The sequence below is a fragment of the Peromyscus eremicus genome, chromosome 4, assembly GCF_949786415.1.
Source record: "Peromyscus eremicus chromosome 4, PerEre_H2_v1, whole genome shotgun sequence".
In the NCBI taxonomy this organism is placed as follows: Eukaryota; Metazoa; Chordata; class Mammalia; order Rodentia; family Cricetidae; genus Peromyscus; species Peromyscus eremicus.
This window is the reverse complement of record NC_081419.1, coordinates 88,950-105,427: the sequence shown is the minus strand read 5'-3', so window position 1 is coordinate 105,427 and position 16,478 is coordinate 88,950. Positions and strand designations below refer to the sequence as shown.

The 16,478-nt window shown below is 42.7% G+C and overlaps 1 protein-coding gene across 1 annotated transcript; it reads right to left on the bottom strand.

Annotated features, from left to right (window-relative positions):
- Nucleotides 1-6,161: 6,161 nt before the first annotated feature.
- On the bottom strand, nucleotides 6,162-15,264 carry LOC131910102 (sperm motility kinase X-like). The gene is made up of 9 exons (XM_059262191.1): nucleotides 15,038-15,264; nucleotides 10,865-12,698; nucleotides 9,196-10,771; nucleotides 8,595-8,685; nucleotides 8,026-8,227; nucleotides 7,372-7,583; nucleotides 6,933-7,131; nucleotides 6,733-6,833; nucleotides 6,162-6,328 (listed from the first exon to the last, which is right to left on the bottom strand). Exons 2-4 carry the CDS (start codon nucleotides 12,648-12,650, stop codon nucleotides 8,652-8,654), a joined length of 3,396 nt encoding a protein of 1,131 aa, XP_059118174.1. The 5' UTR covers nucleotides 12,651-12,698; nucleotides 15,038-15,264; the 3' UTR covers nucleotides 6,162-6,328; nucleotides 6,733-6,833; nucleotides 6,933-7,131; nucleotides 7,372-7,583; nucleotides 8,026-8,227; nucleotides 8,595-8,651.
- Between the last annotated feature and the right edge of the window lie 1,214 nt (nucleotides 15,265-16,478).

The following is a 16,478-nucleotide window of genomic DNA, read 5'->3' as shown; positions in this document are numbered from 1 at the left end:
AATAAGATGCATAGTAAGCTTTGCCATATTTAATTATTGAGTTGGAAATATAAATTCATATGTATACAGATTCATACTTCCACAACATACATATGTATGTAAAGACACTGGAATTCTTTATCCTTTGATGACAAACTGAGCAAATATCTTTTGAAATAAATTTTAAATGTAATGGAGAAAGTAGTTTATTGAAGTGTTACCTTAAAATAAGTACATGAAAATACTGGAGAGATGGCTCATCGGTTAAGAGCACTGGCTGCTCCTGCAGAGGACTGAAGTTCAGTTCCTTGCACCTACATGGCAGCTTACTATCGTCTATAACTCCAATTTCAGGTGATCTAATACCCTCTTCTGGCCTCTGCAGCTACTAGGCACTGATATGTAGCACTGACAAACACTCATACTCGTGAAACAAAAATAAATAGAAAAAATTAATATGAAGTTGAAAATTATGAAAAATTTCAGTTTAGAATCTGATAAATTTGAAATTTGAAATAATTATTTTGTTTTTAATTTCTGTATGTATTGGTGCTTTTTGAGCATGTATATCTGTGCACCACATGTGGATCTGGTGACCTCAGAGGCCAGAACAGGGTAGAGGAGTCACCTGGGATTGGAATTACCAACAGCTGTGAATCATGTGCACCAGAGGATCGAATCCGGATCCTCTGAACCAATAGCCAGTGCTCTTAGCTGCTGAGTCATTCCTCCAGCCCTAGAAAACAAATTTTGAAAAGAACAAACAATACATCCATTGTTTATTTTTGGTCTGTATTTTGAGTCAGTGTGATGGTGGTATATACAATCCCCTTTATATAAGTTTTAACTCTTTCCAAATGATCTTGGAGATGTTTTTAACAATTATTTTCTCTAAAATCCTTAATATTTCAGTTATTTGATTTAAGATTCTTATCAGATTTCTTCAACTATCTATGCTAACAGCTCTAACTATGGCATATTCTTCCCATGATTAGGAATCAACAGTTTTTCAACTTTATTTACATTGTGACTCTCTGGAAAGATCTTACTTTTAATGTTCAGTATGCTTTCGCTGTATCTTCTCTTATTTATGATGAAACTACACAAAGTAATTCCCAGAATTGGATGCCAATTTAGTTGAGGAAAGATGTACAAGTAAGGACTAATTTTATAAGAGGGTAGTTGATGCGTGAACATTTTTTCTTGTAGGAAAATCTTTGTTTTCTTGCATCACTGTATTGTGTTCGACACTGGGTACTATTTGCATAATGAGAAACTCTCACAATTTGCAATTTGATGATAATAATGGCTAGCTATGGACATTTTTTTCTTCCACAAATGTGTGGTTAAAATTATCCCCAGGGCTGAGCTAGTCCTAGGCATGCACCTTCCTCTGCAACCTCTACTCTTTGTTATAGGAGCATTTGCATAAGGAGACATTATGCAGGAGCAACAGAGGATTCGGTAAGTAGTGAGTAAGAAGAGATCACTGAGAAACTAAAGCAAGGTTTCCATTTTAGATACGGTTTTGAGCATGCCTCTAGATGTATATAGATATAGGAAACATCAAATCAGTGTTGGGTGAAGCATGGTATAAGCTTATATGTTTTTTTAAGTCTTTTGGTAGGACATTTTGATGCATATGTTTATTCTTCACTGGACTTCTCTGAGAATCATTTTATGTACATAGTAAGTGGCAAAACAATGATACTAACCTGTGCTTCTGAGATCTATAATTTGTTTTAACCATTCACTAAGTTAGACAGACTTTTTTAACTTGCAAACTATCTGTAGCAATAAAGAGGGGGAAAGCCCTTAATAAAGTTTTTAAAATAATGTCATCTATATTTAAAAATTTCAATCAAATAACTGTAAGTTGTTATGAAAATGTGTTGACATGAATTAAAAATCAGAGAATTCTCATCAAAATTATCAGTTGGCATCATTCTGGACCAGTTAAAATGTTCACAAATTTATTCCAAGAGAAATGAACATTTCAGGAGATCAAACATAATGGGGGTGTTTGGAGATCTGCTGAATCAGAGTGCAAATGAGGGACAACAACATTGAGCACTAGGATCTCACTGACTAAGGTTAACAACGTGAACAGAAATCATCTTTCTGCACATCCAATCAAAGCAGAATATCCATTTTTATAAAAGTAGGTTGGGTGCTGAATATTGAATTACAGTCTATGGGATCTTGCAGAAAAAAAATAAAACTTTTCATAGAATTCAGGTATCATTGGAATTCCTAAATCAAAAGGGCAAACATTATACATTATCATGGACCATATGAAATAAGTGACATTTGTAAAGCTAACACAAAGTCAAGGTCATTTGAACACTGCTGTTTCCCAAACATTTCTGATTATTAAGCCTTTGCAATTAAAAGACTCCTTTCATATTATTTTATGTTTACTTAGAAAGGCATATACAATATATACACATATATATTAAGTGAATTTGCACCACTTGGAGTGGTAATGCTCCCTCTTGAGAACCAGCCATAAGAAACCTCCCTTCAAGTTTTTGTTCAGGAGAGTCCGAGAGACTTTCCAAACAATTTCAGCCATTGCTGTTGTTCTCAGTTGCCTCCCAGAACTTGAAGGTAAGACCCGTTGGTGAAGAAACCACTTCAGACTTTTTTGTTTTTTGAAGTTCCGTTTGTCATTATGTCATGTCATGGATTTTTTCTTTCTTTTTTCATTATCTTATTTTTTAATTTTAGTTTATTTATGTATTTTTCTCTCTTTTTATGCTATAGGTCTTTTGTGTATATATCTTGGCTTCCTGCTTATGGTTTTTATGGGGTTCCTGAATATGCCACAGATTGGGTCTCTGATTCTTATTCATTCCCTTATGCAATTTTCTTTCTGTTTGTTTTGTTTTATCCTATTTTGATGTGTTACATTTTATCTTATTTTATTTTGTTTTTTAAAAAAAGATGGAATTCCACAAAGGACTAAGGATATAGTTCAGTGGTAGGGTTTTTACCTACTGATGCAGAATGTTCTGTGTGAGGCAGTCTGGCCAAGTGAAAGAGAGGATTAAGGACTTCCATGAGCTGACTCACAAACTACATCCTCCAGGGGCTGACTTCTTTGCAGTGCTCTCCTTTGGGTCTCTCTTAGGCCCCTGACTCCTCCCACCCCTCCCTTTGCCTGTCTCCTGAAGTCTCTTTCCTCCTTGGACTCAGAGACTCCACTAAAGCCTTAGGACCTGACCTACCTTGACAAGGCAGAGAGGGGTAGTCGACCCTCCAGTGTTGTTTGTTCACAGTTTGAGAAGGGCCTGGCATCAGGTGAAGTGTGGGGCAGTTTTCTGCCAAGGTGTAAGTGTTGCCACATTTGAAGTTGGTTCCAGGTGTAGTCTCTTTGTGCCACATAATCATGATTGCTGTCTATCTCTGCAGGATTTTTCCAGAAAAAAAAATTGGCAACATTACACAGTGGCCCATAAACCAGACACTTGTGACAAAATTTCCCTGGGTCTCCTACTATTACCTACCTGCCTGTCTCTTCACACTCAACTTTTGACTGACCTACTTCCCAGCCTTCCTGGAACCCCTACAACATCCCAATTCAGCTTAAAGTGGTCAGATGATAATTACAATCAGCCCCTATCATCAGCAAAATGTTGGAATGTTAAGTCCTAACCCGCCTCCAATTGCAGTGCCACTGACAATGTCCTAAATGACAGTCTGGGCTCAGCTCTGCCTAGACTCTTGACAGGTTCAACAGAGGATTACTGAGGTATACACTCAGCACTCCTGGGAAACCTGTGAAATGGGTATCTGTCTGGTAAAAAGAGCTATCTCTCCCTACCTCAGCAAATGAGGAATCTAGGTCCCTATTAGCACATACCCATGACATACCAAAGTTCCATGCTGGCTGCTGGTCTCTTGTGGCTCTCAAACCTCCTCACCAGGCTCTTTTGGGCTGCATACTTCCCCCACTTCTTTAAAATTGGCATGACTTTCCTTACCATTCTGCTGTCCTCGGCCTCCCAAGGGGTAGTCATGTCAGCTTTGGACTCCTCCAAATGATTTTTGCTTCTTTTTGTCCCCAAGAAATACCCATGGCAGCTTTGAAGTCCTGAAAGAAACCACCTTTCCACCTGGGAAATGGCCTTGTTCAGGGTTTTACTGTTCCCTCCCTTACACTTACATGTGTGTCTAGTGGGTGTGTACATGTGAATGAAGGCACCTATGGAGACCAGAGGTGTTGAACACATGGAGCTGAAATTACACCAGTTGTCTGTGAGTCACCTTGTGTGGGTGCCGGGAATTGGACATCTATCCTTACTAAAACTATGAGAGGACAGAAAAAGAAGGGACAGAGAGTTCAGGACAGAACTGAAGCTGTATAGACAGAATTTTGTCTTAGATAAATAAAGTGAATGGACAAAAGAGCATGTTGTAAATAGATTCTTTTCCTTCAGATAACTCCATGGTGGACATAGTGTCTTCCCCTTGACTCTGGAAGGAATCATCTCTGAGCAGGCACCTGGGAAAATTCCTGTATCTACCTTTTGCATTTTCTTTCACTTGTCTGTCTATCTGTATATCTATCTATCTGTCTATCTATCTATCTGTCTATCTATCTATCTATCTATCTATCTATCTATCTATCTATCTAATTATTTATAGATATAGTCTCCCTACTTGTCACAGATTGGCCTGCAACTTTCTATGTAGACCTCTAATGGTGCTATAAATAACTGGGCATTTGATGTGGAAGAGTGAACTAGATCTTTATCTCTCTGCCTGCATAAAAATCAACTCCAAATGGATCAGCTACCTTCATGTAAGACCTGATACTCTGGAATTACTATTGGAAAAGTAGGGAAAACTCTCCAAGGAAGAGACATAGGTTAGAACTTTGTGAATTAAACTCCATTCATCCAGGAGATATGGCCAACCATTGATAAATGAGTTGTCATAAATGTCACCATATGAACTAGTCTGGATATTATCAAATGACAAAAAAAATTTGCCTTTGTGTGAATTAAACACCCTTGGACATTGTTGGCAGAGCAAACATTGATTCAATCATCCTGAGACATAGTGTGGAGATTTCTCAAAGTCTGAAATCATGTCTGCCCTGTGATCCAGTCATCTCAACATTCTGGACATAACAAAGGAAAGGAGGTCAGGATGCCAAAGAGTCCTCTGTACTGCCCCATGTACCCAAGACCTGTTCCTGACAACCAGGCTATGGAGTTAACCAGTGTGCAGCAAGGGGTGAACTGATACAGCACAGTGCAGGACCCCTCATGAAACCAAAACCAGACCTGCCAGATGGCCCATGCTGTCTGTGTCTCCACAGGAAGAGAAGTGAGCTGCTTTTTGAGTTTCTTCTGACAGTGATTTGGTTGCAGGGGGCCAGGACTTCTGTCATTTTGGAAACCTCTCAGTCTCTAGTTCACAGGCCCTTGTCCCTTGAAGAAAACTCTGCCCCCTCAACAGGATGTGAATGGCAGGGCAGAAACATAAGTTGAGGAGGGAACCAGGTTACAGGCTACACAAAGGCAGTGCCTTGTGATTAGGAGTCAGGGCCCTTGTGAGCATTTCCACACCCAAATATAAGGATTTTTTGATGATGCTGAGATAGGACAACTGCAGAGAAAGATGGAAGTATTTCAAAATGAATCAAAACCTAATCCTTTAACAATGTGTCTAGCCTACAACCACATGTCTGTCTAAGAAGAATGTGATTAGGCCTTATAATTCAGGAGGTACAAACCTGTCACCCCAGTACCCAGGATTCTGAACGGGAGTATCAGGAATTGTGGGTCAACCGAGGCTACATAGCCAGACCTTGTCTCAGCAAAAGAAAGGGGAGATGGATACTGAGACTTGTGGTCAACTTGAGTCCACCTGAAAGACATTATGGTAAGAAAAATTATCCTTAAAAGAGAGAAATACTTCATATGTGGAGCCTAAAACAAAATTCTCCATTAGTGATAATAGCGGGATGGAGAGATGTTTCCAGGATGCAGACTAGGCAGTATGTAGGAGGAAGAGGGCAGAGATCTAATGCACAGAATGAAGACCAAAGTACATCATGGAGAATGAGGGTTGCTCTCACCACAGGGAGAAAGGGTGCATTCAGAAGACAGACATGCTGACCAATTCACTATCAGAATGTTTATATAGATATAAATCAGGACACCAGAGCATGTGGTTCAAATATACAAAGGAATTTATTGTAGCAAGAAAACAATCTCTTTATTCAGATATTTGTGCCGTATATCTTTTTGTCTGGTGCCTGTCTTTCTTGGTAATACTTCTGCAGAGCAATCTTATGCCCAGCTCTCTGAGCATATCCTCGATGGCTGATCTTCACCTGGATACACAAGGCATAAAGTCATCAGTCCCTCAGCTCTCACTATCTAGGACCTTTCCTTAGAGACTGTCTTCATGGTTCAGTTCTCTAGGTATTGGTTGATGTCACTCTCTAAAAGGGGACCCACTCTAAAAAGCCCTCAAATTACTGTCAGTGTTCTCTATGTCTGTCCCTTGCAGCCGGCAGTACTTCTGATGGAGAAGTGGTGTCCCTGCCTAGGTGACCGAGAAAACAGTAACAACAGCTGACTCCATAGAGTAGATGGAGGGGACTTGAGCAGCACCTCACCCTCACATGGCTCCTGCCAGGACAGAGAGGCATTACCCTCAGTGAGGTAAGTCTCCAAGCTGCCTCAGACACTGTTCCACCAAAACAAGGAGTTAGTACAAGGGCCTGGGTGTTACCTGGATCAGTAGACATTTTCTTTTGTTGCTCTTAGTCCATCTGCTTGTAAGCCTCTGGCCCAAATTCTCTGTCAATCAGAAGCCTCTTCCATCAAGGAGACCTGGTAACAAGGCATTTTGTGAAGATGACCAAATGTTCACTTGTCCATCACCCTGTAACCAATCATAACTTCCCCATGGCCTGAGCAGAGAAGTATCACCTGTGTGTTCCCCCTTCCATCCAGTGTGTTAGGGCTTGAGTGGCATCTCCTGCTCTAAGCACCATCCAGTTGAAAATGTCCCTTGCTGAGTGTAGTCCCAGGAGTCTCCTTGGTAGCCCCAGCATAGGGTCATACAGGCAGCAAAAGTCTTTCCCAGCCTGCTGCCTGGAGACACAAAGCTTCAGCACCAGCCATGTCCCTACAGGATGTCAGAAAGAAAACAGCTAGGATCTTTGTGTGAGATACTGTTGAAAGTAGTATCTTGGGGTGTAGTAGAGTGTGGTCTTGGGGTATACTAAAATGTGGTTTGGGGTATACTACAGTGTGGGCCTAAGGAGGGGTGTGAATCTGACCCCTTAAATCCCTTTAAGTGTCTCTGAGTTATCTTAGGAGGTGGAAATATGGCAGGAGACCATGAGCCACCCAGAGGAACACCCACACTGTCAGGCCGGGGGTTGCCATTGTTTTTCCATCAACAGATTCTATCCACAATCACGCTTGGAACCAGCTCCATCTCTGAATCCAACTGTCAAACACTCCAGACTTCCCCTTGCTTCCACTCAAAGCACAGCTGGTGGGCCTTCCCTTGCACAGGACCGGATGCCCTGGGGGAAAATGTGCACCATGCCATGTGTTGGCTTCACGTGGCTCCTGCGAATCAGTAGAGCAGGGTGGTAAGTGATTGCATTAGGGGTGGAGACAGGAACAAGCTGAGTTAGAGGAATTTTGAGACATTTCCAGAAGGGAAATCACATGAAATATGAAATTACCTTTCTTGGAATGGGAGTCCTCTCCAGTTCAAGCGAACTTCATTAGTGTCAACTGTGCACGAGGTACATTGGGAGAAACGTGTGTGTGTGTGTGTGTGTGTGTGTTTGTGTGTGTGTGTGTGTGTGTGTGTGTGTCCCTGTCTGTCCAGATACAGAGTAGAGAAGAGTGCATCCATATGACTCAGGTTGCAAAGCAACAAGCAGTTCAGCAGTAATAGTGCTGGGGTGAGTTATGAAGGTGTCTGGATCTGGTGGGGATGGGAAGCAAGCTGTCTAGTAGTTCAGGATGGTGCTGAGAGCTGCACCATAACTAATGGACTCACCTGTTCCCACACACTCTACCTTCCCAAATGAGCACAAGATGGACACTCCCTGCAAACTCGTTCCTCCTCTGTGTCTGGCTCCAACCTGGTCAGCAATACTCATCTTGAACACATACAAACTGGGCAGGCCCTCTGGGGTCCTCCTCTGCTTCCGGTGCCGCTCTCTCTTCTAATGGCTCATGGTACACCTGGCGACAGGTAGCTGGAATGACGATCACACTGTGCGTGGAAGGTCCTCTGAGGCCTGTTTTCCTAATGATCACAGCACTCCATGGATCCTTGTTTAAAGGATCTCGGGTCCCACGGAGTGCTTCACTTTACTGGCACAATTGTGGCACCACCAGCCATCATGAACCTACCTACAAGGGAGAGTCAGGAGGATCATGAGTCTGTCAGACCTGCCTCCCAGAATCCTTTCTCAGTCCTCAGGGTCCAGGTGATGTGAGAAGGGTGTGCCATGCCCCCTCCTCCCCAGTCATCATCTGCAGACACAGGAACACTTTGCTCCTAGTTTCAGCCTGTGATATGAACACAGCTTCCCATGGTACACAGCCATCTGAACTTCCTACCTGGCTCTCTCCAGCGGCCCTGTGCATCCTCAGCATGCTGCTCTTCACTCTCTGGTTTCAGCTTTGGGGGAGCACAGTGCCTCCAACAGCACTTGAAACAGACACAAAAAAGGGCCCTCTTAGGAGAACATGCAGGTCTTCTGCTTGGCTGTGCTGGCCCTGCGCAGTGCTGGGCCCTCAGTCTGATTCCTCCTGAGTGCCTGTCCCAGTGCTCTTTACCCACCCTTCTCCTCACCCTTGCCCAGCCTCGGGCCACTATCCTCTGCTATCTATCTGCATCTAGGTCAAGTTTCTCAGGAAGGATACTGTGGGATTTGCTTTCTGGTGTGAACTCCCAAAATGGGCATGTCTATAATCTGTTTATTTAAAAGCATATCATTTAGTCCAGGAAACAGCTTAGTGAGTAAAGGCACTTGACCCCAAGCCTGGGGACCTCAATTCATTCCCTAGGAGCCACATGGTATAAAGACAGAACTGATTCCTGCAAGTTAACTTCCACACACACATATAGTAAATAAATAGTTTTTTTTTTCTTTAAAGAAATGAACCAGATTTTAAAAAAGGCCTAGATAGAAAAGTGCATTGGAGCCTCTCCACCTACCTGTTACCTTGGCTCCCTCCATGGTCCTCTAAGGTCACAGGCAGGATTTTGTTGCAGCCTAGGCGCTCCCTCTTTTCTGTTGGTATGCAGCAGCATAAACTTCTCAGGCCTTTTATAATCCTGCTCTGTAGGCTCTTCCAAATCCGCTTTCTAAAGGGGGCTCTGGGTGCAGTCTGTCTCCGACCACTGAGGTGTCCCTGAGGTATTTCTGGGGAGGATGGGCTGAGGTCTTTTTCTTGTACAATCAGACCCTCATCCTGGGCCTCCTTGCTGGAGAATGGAGTTGATCTATCTTGTGAGGTCATGTTGTTCTTTGAAGCAGCTGTAGCAACACTGAGGGGCTGTCCTCTGAGGTCCTCCTGAGGTGCAGTTTGTAGGAGAGATGAGCTGCTCCTTTCATCTCTCTGACCAGCAGTAGACATGCTGTGGGGCTGTCCTCTGAGGTCCTCCTGAGGTGAGGTTTGTGGGAGAGATGAACCGATAATTTCACCTTGTATGTTGACGTCTCTGCACTGAACTTCCTCCATAGTGGTGTGATGAGATAAAACATCCTGTGAGGACGCCTTGCTCTTTGATTTGTTAGGGCCAGCTTCGGACACATTCCAGGATAACTTACTGGAATAAGTTTCCAGTGCTGAAGACACTGTGGTACATATTTCATCGGAAGTGATAACAGTGCTCTCTGAATCCCCCGAGGTGCTGTTCGTGAAATTAGCCTCATGTACACACTGGGGGCAGGACACTGTGGTACATATTTCATCGGAGGTGTTAACAGTGCTCTCTGAATCCCCCGAGGTGCTGTTCGTGAAATTAGCCTCATGTACACACTGGGGGCAGGACACTGTGGTACATATTTCATCGGAGGTGTTAACAGTGCTCTCTGAATCCCCCGAGGTGCTGTTCGGGAAATTAGCCTCATGTACACACTGGGGGCAGGACACTGTGGTACATATTTCATCGGAACTGTTAACAGTGCTCTCTGAATCCCCCGAGGTGCTGTTCGGGATATTAGCCTCATGTACACACTGGGGGCAGGACACTGTGGTACATATTTCATCGGAGGTGTTAACAGTGCTCTCTGAATCCCCCGAGGTGCTGTTCGGGAAATTAGCCTCATGTACACACTGGGGGCAGGACACTGTGGTACATATTTCATCGGAGGTGTTAACAGTGCTCTCTGAATCCCCCGAGGTGCTGTTCGTGAAATTAGCCTCATGTACACACTGGGGGCAGGACACTGTGGTACATATTTCATCGGAGGTGTTAACAGTGCTCTCTGAATCCCCCGAGGTGCTGTTCGTGAAATTAGCCTCATGTACACACTGGGGGCAGGACACTGTGGTACATATTTCATCGGAGGTGTTAACAGTGCTCTCTGAATCCCCCGAGGTGCTGTTCGTGAAATTAGCCTCATGTACACACTGGGGGCAGGACACTGTGGTACATATTTCATCGGAGGTGTTAACAGTGCTCTCTGAATCCCCCGAGGTGCTGTTCGTGAAATTAGCCTCATGTACACACTGGGGGCAGGACACTGTGGTACATATTTCATCGGAGGTGTTAACAGTGCTCTCTGAATCCCCCGAGGTGCTGTTCGGGATATTAGCCTCATGTACACACTGGGGGCAGGACACTGTGGTACATATTTCATCGGAGGTGTTAATAGTGCTCTCTGAATCCCCCGAGGTGCTGTTCGTGAAATTAGCCTCATGTACACACTGGGGGCAAGACACTGTGGTACATATTTCATCGGAGGTGTTAATAGTGCTCTCTGAATCCCCCGAGGTGCTGTTCGTGAAATTAGCCTCATGTACACACTGGGGGCAGGACACTGTGGTACATATTTCATCGGAGGTGTTAATAGTGCTCTCTGAATCCCCCGAGGTGCTGTTCGTGAAATTAGCCTCATGTACACACTGGGGGCAGGACACTGTGGTACATATTTCATCGGAGGTGTTAATAGTGCTCTCTGAATCCCCCGAGGTGCTGTTCGGGAAATTAGCCTCATGTACACACTGGGGGCAGGACACTGTGGTACATATTTCATCGGAGGTGTTAACAGTGCTCTCTGAATCCCCCGAGGTGCTGTTCGAGAAATTAGCCTCATGTACACACTGGGGGCAAGACACTATGGTACATATTTCATCGGAGGTGTTAATAGTGCTCTCTGAATCCCCCGAGGTGCTGTTCGTGAAATTAGCCTCATGCACACACTGGGGGCAGATTCTGTGAATGGGGGCTGTTTTCTTGTCAGGGCAGTTCAGGGTGGGAGGCCTACTGTACCTCGTTCTCCCCTTTTTGTCATTCTCGGGACTCTCAGTTAGAGTGTGCAAACTGGAAGAAGTGGAAAGGATAGAGACACTAGATCCCCTCTTGATAGTCACTTTAGGTGTTGTGGGAGGGCCTGTAAGGTTCAAGGTTCCAGCAGACTGCTTGGGCTGAAGATCTTTTGTAATGTCTTCCCAGGGTGACTGCTGCCTAAGAATCAAGTAGGTGGCCATCACTTGATCAAACTTCTTCTCGTGTAAAGCTTCCAGGATCTGTCCTTGCTTATAACCCATGACACCCATGATGGCCATCACAGTGGGGTCTGGGTAGCTGTCCTCATCGTTCTCTCTAAAGGGATTGGGAGAACCTTCATTGCCATGCTTCAGCCATTGAAAGCCCACAACATCATCTATTGTTGGTCTTTCTCCAGGATTTATAGTTAACAACTTAGCAATAAGATCCCAAAGCTCTGGCGACAGCTTGAATTCAACAGAGTACTTTCCCACCAAGATCTGCTCCTTTATTCCTACAAAGGCAGTTCCCTTGAAAGGGAGGCACCCTGTAGACATAAAGTAGAGTACAACCCCCAAACTCCAGATGTCGGTTGCTCGGCCATCGTAGCCTCCACCTTTAAAGACTTCTGGGGCACAATAAGGAACGGTCCCACAGAAATGTGCTAGCTTCTGCCCCAGGGTAAGCTTGGTGCTCAGTCCAAAATCACTGAGTTTTATATTTCCTTTGCCGTCCACTAAAATATTTTCAGGCTTTAGATCCCTGTGAACAATCCCTTTCATGTGACAATACTGAAGGGCACATACCATCTGTTTAAATACCTTACGGGACTCCTCCTCCTGTAGGTAGCCAAACTCCACAATCCTGTCCATCAGCTCTCCGCCTATGGCATAGTCCATCACTATGTACGTGGTATTTGTGGTGTCGATTATGTGCAGAAGTTTAATGATATTGGGATGGTCTAGAGATTTCATTATTTCAATTTCTGATTTGATGAGGCTATTCTTTGTGCCTTTTGGAAGAACTTTTACTGCTACCCTTGTCTGGGTGAGTAGATGGCTAGCCAATTTTACTTCTCCAAATGCTCCCCGACCAAGGGTCTTTAGGATTTCATAGTGCTCTGTTAGAGCCTCTTCGTCAGAGGAGTTGTACTGTAGGGTGTTGCCTTGAGCCATTTCCCACTTCTTCCTCTTTGTTGATATAAAGGCTCGTACCAACACCAACTAGTGATGCAAGATAAAAATTAATTAAAGCAGATCTAGGAAAAACATTTATAGCTATAAATTCCTGCGGTTAAAAAACGATGGATGTCCAAAATAACCTAATGATGCATGTCATGGTCATAGGACAACAAGAACAAGCCAAACCCAAAAGAAATAGAAGAAATGCTCAAGTCCAGAGCAGAAATTGGTGAAATGGAAACTAAATTACAAATACCAATGTAACAAAGACTTGATTATTTTAAGAATAAATATAATTGATGTGATCTTAACCAAAATAGCTAATAGAAAAATTGAAGATACAATTTAACAATATTAGAGACAAAATAAGAAACTAATAGAAAACTTTAAGATACAAGTTAATAATATGGGAGACAAAATAACATTCGATTACCAGAGATACAACTGAAATCCAGACATCTAGACAATCACTAGGGAATGTTTTTAAAATGTTCCAGTGAATTGGAATAATCTAGAATAAACTTCTAGACACACATTAGCTACCAAAACTCAACTGAGAACATATAAAACACCTAAACTGAAAGACTGTCAGAGTCAGAGGCAGTGGATGACAATACAAACTGTTTTCTGGACAAAGCAGGGCAGTTGCCCATCTGAATTTACAGCACTGTGACCTGCTTAAGCTCACTCCAGACAAAAGTCTCAGCATGAAGAGGGGAGGTTGGACAAGAAGTCACACTCCTGATGAGCTATTGACAACTGATAGATTCCGGGAGAGGGAGAAAACTTTTTAAGGGTGTGGCCCCTGGTAGGTGGGACCTACCACACTTCAGTGGAAGGCCATATATCCAAGAGTATAAGGACAACAGAGACTGTACTTGATGGTGGAAAACAAAACAAAAAGACACAAATATGGGTGGTAGGAAAGAGAGTATGGAAGATTTGAGAGAAATTGGAGGAAGGGATAAACATGACCAAAATATATTGTATGAAATTCTCAAAGAACTAATTTAAAACAGAAAGAAAAGCAACAAAATTGAAATAGTAACTTAAAATAATCTCTTGACAAAACAAAAACAAAAAAAAAAACAAAAACAAAAAAGAACAACAACAGAAAAACCTTCAGGACTAGACAAACTCATTGGTGATTTCTATCAGACCTCTGAAGATCAGAGTGCAGAGCTAAGCCACTAGTTAGCCATAGAGGCCAGGTGTTGATGGCTTACACCTTCAATCCCAGCACTCAGGAGGCAGAGGCAGATGGATTTCTCTAAGTTCAAGACCACCCTGGACAACATGAGATTAATCCAGTCTAAAAGAAAAACAGAGCCAGCTGGTGATGGCTCATACCTTTAACCTCAGCACTAGGAAGGTGGAGACCTATAGGGATATGGCTGGGCAGAGAAAGGAATATAGGGTGGGAGGAGACAGGAGCTCATTGTATTCAGTCTGAGGATTCCTGGAGACAGACTCTTGTACACTTTCATTCTGAGGATGGCTAGAGGTAAGAAGTCTCTCTAGTGGCTAGGTTTTTTGTCTTAATGATCTTCAGGAAAGCTTTGTTAGAGCATACATAAAATATCACCAAGATACCAGTGCTTCTCAGACGATTGCATGAAATGAAAAGGGTTAGGATGCTTCCAGACTCATCCTAGGAGCGTGTATTACTCAGGTACCAAAACCAGGTGGATAAGGTAACAAGAAAAAGGTATAATCAACATCCTTGGTGAACACGGATGCAACAGTCCTTAGGAAGAGTACTTAATAGTTCACACGAAATTCAACAGCACTTAAAAGGACCATACTTGATGATGAAGATGGGTTCACCCAGTCATGTAAGGGCTGTAACATATGCCAACTGAATAGCAATGTTGTGCAGAAACAGAAGGGCAAGAATCAAATACTCAGCTGAAAAGAGTGAAATTGTCATTTTTCAGGGACAACGCATAGACCTGGAAACCATGTTGTGTATAACAAGCCAGTCCCACAAAGACATTTTTTTCAAATCTTGGATGTCAGGTTGGGGAGTGGACCTGATAGTAAAAGGGAATGATTAGGGATGTGAAGGGGAAAGAGGAGGGGGTAAGTATATAGAGTAGGTGAATATTACCAAAGTACATTATGTACAGATACAGAAATGTTACACTGAAGTTTTTTACTTTATATGCTTAATAGTTACTAAAACAAAAATCTTTAAAAAGTAACAAGAAACAAAGAAAATGAGTAGTTAGAGAAAGAAAAATGGAGGATAGTTAACACAGAAAATTTTAAAAATGTAAAAATTAACATCTAAAACCAGAAACATAAATTACATAAAATAAAACGAAAAATGAAAACCAATACCCCCAAAGCACAACCAGCAAAGTGAGAGAAAAACTCACTCTGTCAAGTAAAACAAGTCACCAGCATCCGAGTCCAAAACTTCACCGATATCCAGGTCCAAAACTGTCACCACCATCCAAGTCCCACAGATCACTCACTACCCAACAGCTCTCTGTACTAGAAGGACAAAACCCAGGCCTAGGCAGTGTGTTATATGCACAGGTGTCAGTCATTCCTCACAATGACTCCTTGTGAGGTCAGAGCAAGACATGGACCAATGAGGGATGGGCACACTCCTGTCTAAAGGACTGTGTTAGCTACTCTGCTGTCACTGCTACCAAGTGCCCCACAAAAAGTAACCTAAGGAAGGTTTGCTTTGGCTCACACTTTGTGAGAACAGGGAAAGCATGGTAGCAAGAGTAGTTGGTGTTAGCATGTGGCTGCTTACACTGTACTGGTCACCCCACCTCCAACACAGGCTTACAAACTGCTTCCTGGAGCTAGGCCCCCCTCCCCAAAGCTAGACAACCAACTTCCCAAGAGAGCATCTAAGATTCACTAAGATGGGATAGCCAGTGAACCCCTGGGGTTCTTTCTCTACTTCCCTAGTGGGATTACAGGTGTGACCTGCAACACATGGCTCAAGTGCTCAAAACATAATTGAGCCATTTCGCCTGGCTCTTCAGGCACAATTTTTAATGCTTATTTTTCATTTTTCAAACATGAAGGACCTATATTCTTTCTGAGTTTAATGAAACAAAACAGGTAATTTTTTCTAAAGATTTAGCTAAATCTTGACTCTGGCAATTCCCTTCACAATAGTAGGTATTGCTCCCCTCCTCAATACAATACATTTTACTTTTTTATTTCAATTTTCATATTGAGTTTTCTGATTCTTTCTGCTGCATTTTTACTCACCACTTTTTAAGCATGCCTGCATTTTATCTGCCATGTGAGATCAATTTGTCCCTGTAGCAGTAGCAGGGAGACCTATAGAACATGGCTTGGTGAATGGTGCAGCTAGTTAGAGTTGTGGTATTACTAAATCACTAAATAAGTCATCGAGGATGCTGAAAATGACCTGGGAAATCCCCATGTGTAGACCACACATCCTGGGAAGGCTAGGAGAAAGAGGACTTGATTATGACCCAGTAATTGCTACAAGGAGAGGCTTGGCATTAAAATCATTTTTTTTTCCTACCAGGGTGAATTCTATGGTTTAAAAAGTTTAAGCAGTTTTTAGAAAATCATTGTGATTGCAAGTGGCAGAATCTAGATATGAATCCAGAAGTTGGGGATAAGCACTTAGAAAGCCTTAGTAACTAGATCATTCAGTGGTCTAGAATTCTTTAAATTACTTTCTAATAGAAAAGAGTTCATTTTCACAGGCCGAGAAATTTACCTGCTTCCTCCATAGAGAATGAATAAAGGAAAGGTTAGATCCAAAAGGTTTATGGATAAGTATGAATGTGATAGGTTTTGAAGTGATTCAATTGCTTT

Excerpts from the sequence above, each read along its gene's own strand:
- LOC131910102 (XM_059262191.1), bottom strand. The coding sequence starts at position 12,650 with ATGGCTCAAGGCAACACCCTACAGTACAACTCCTCTGACGAAGAGGCT. Across the intron at positions 10,772-10,864 it reads CACCTCGGGGGATTCAGAGA|CAGAGAGCACTGTTAACACC; the intron begins GCACTATTAACA and ends CCTCGGGGGATT. Across the intron at positions 8,686-9,195 it reads GGAGGGAGCCAAGGTAACAG|TGCTGTTGGAGGCACTGTGC; the intron begins GTAGGTGGAGAG and ends GTCTGTTTCAAG.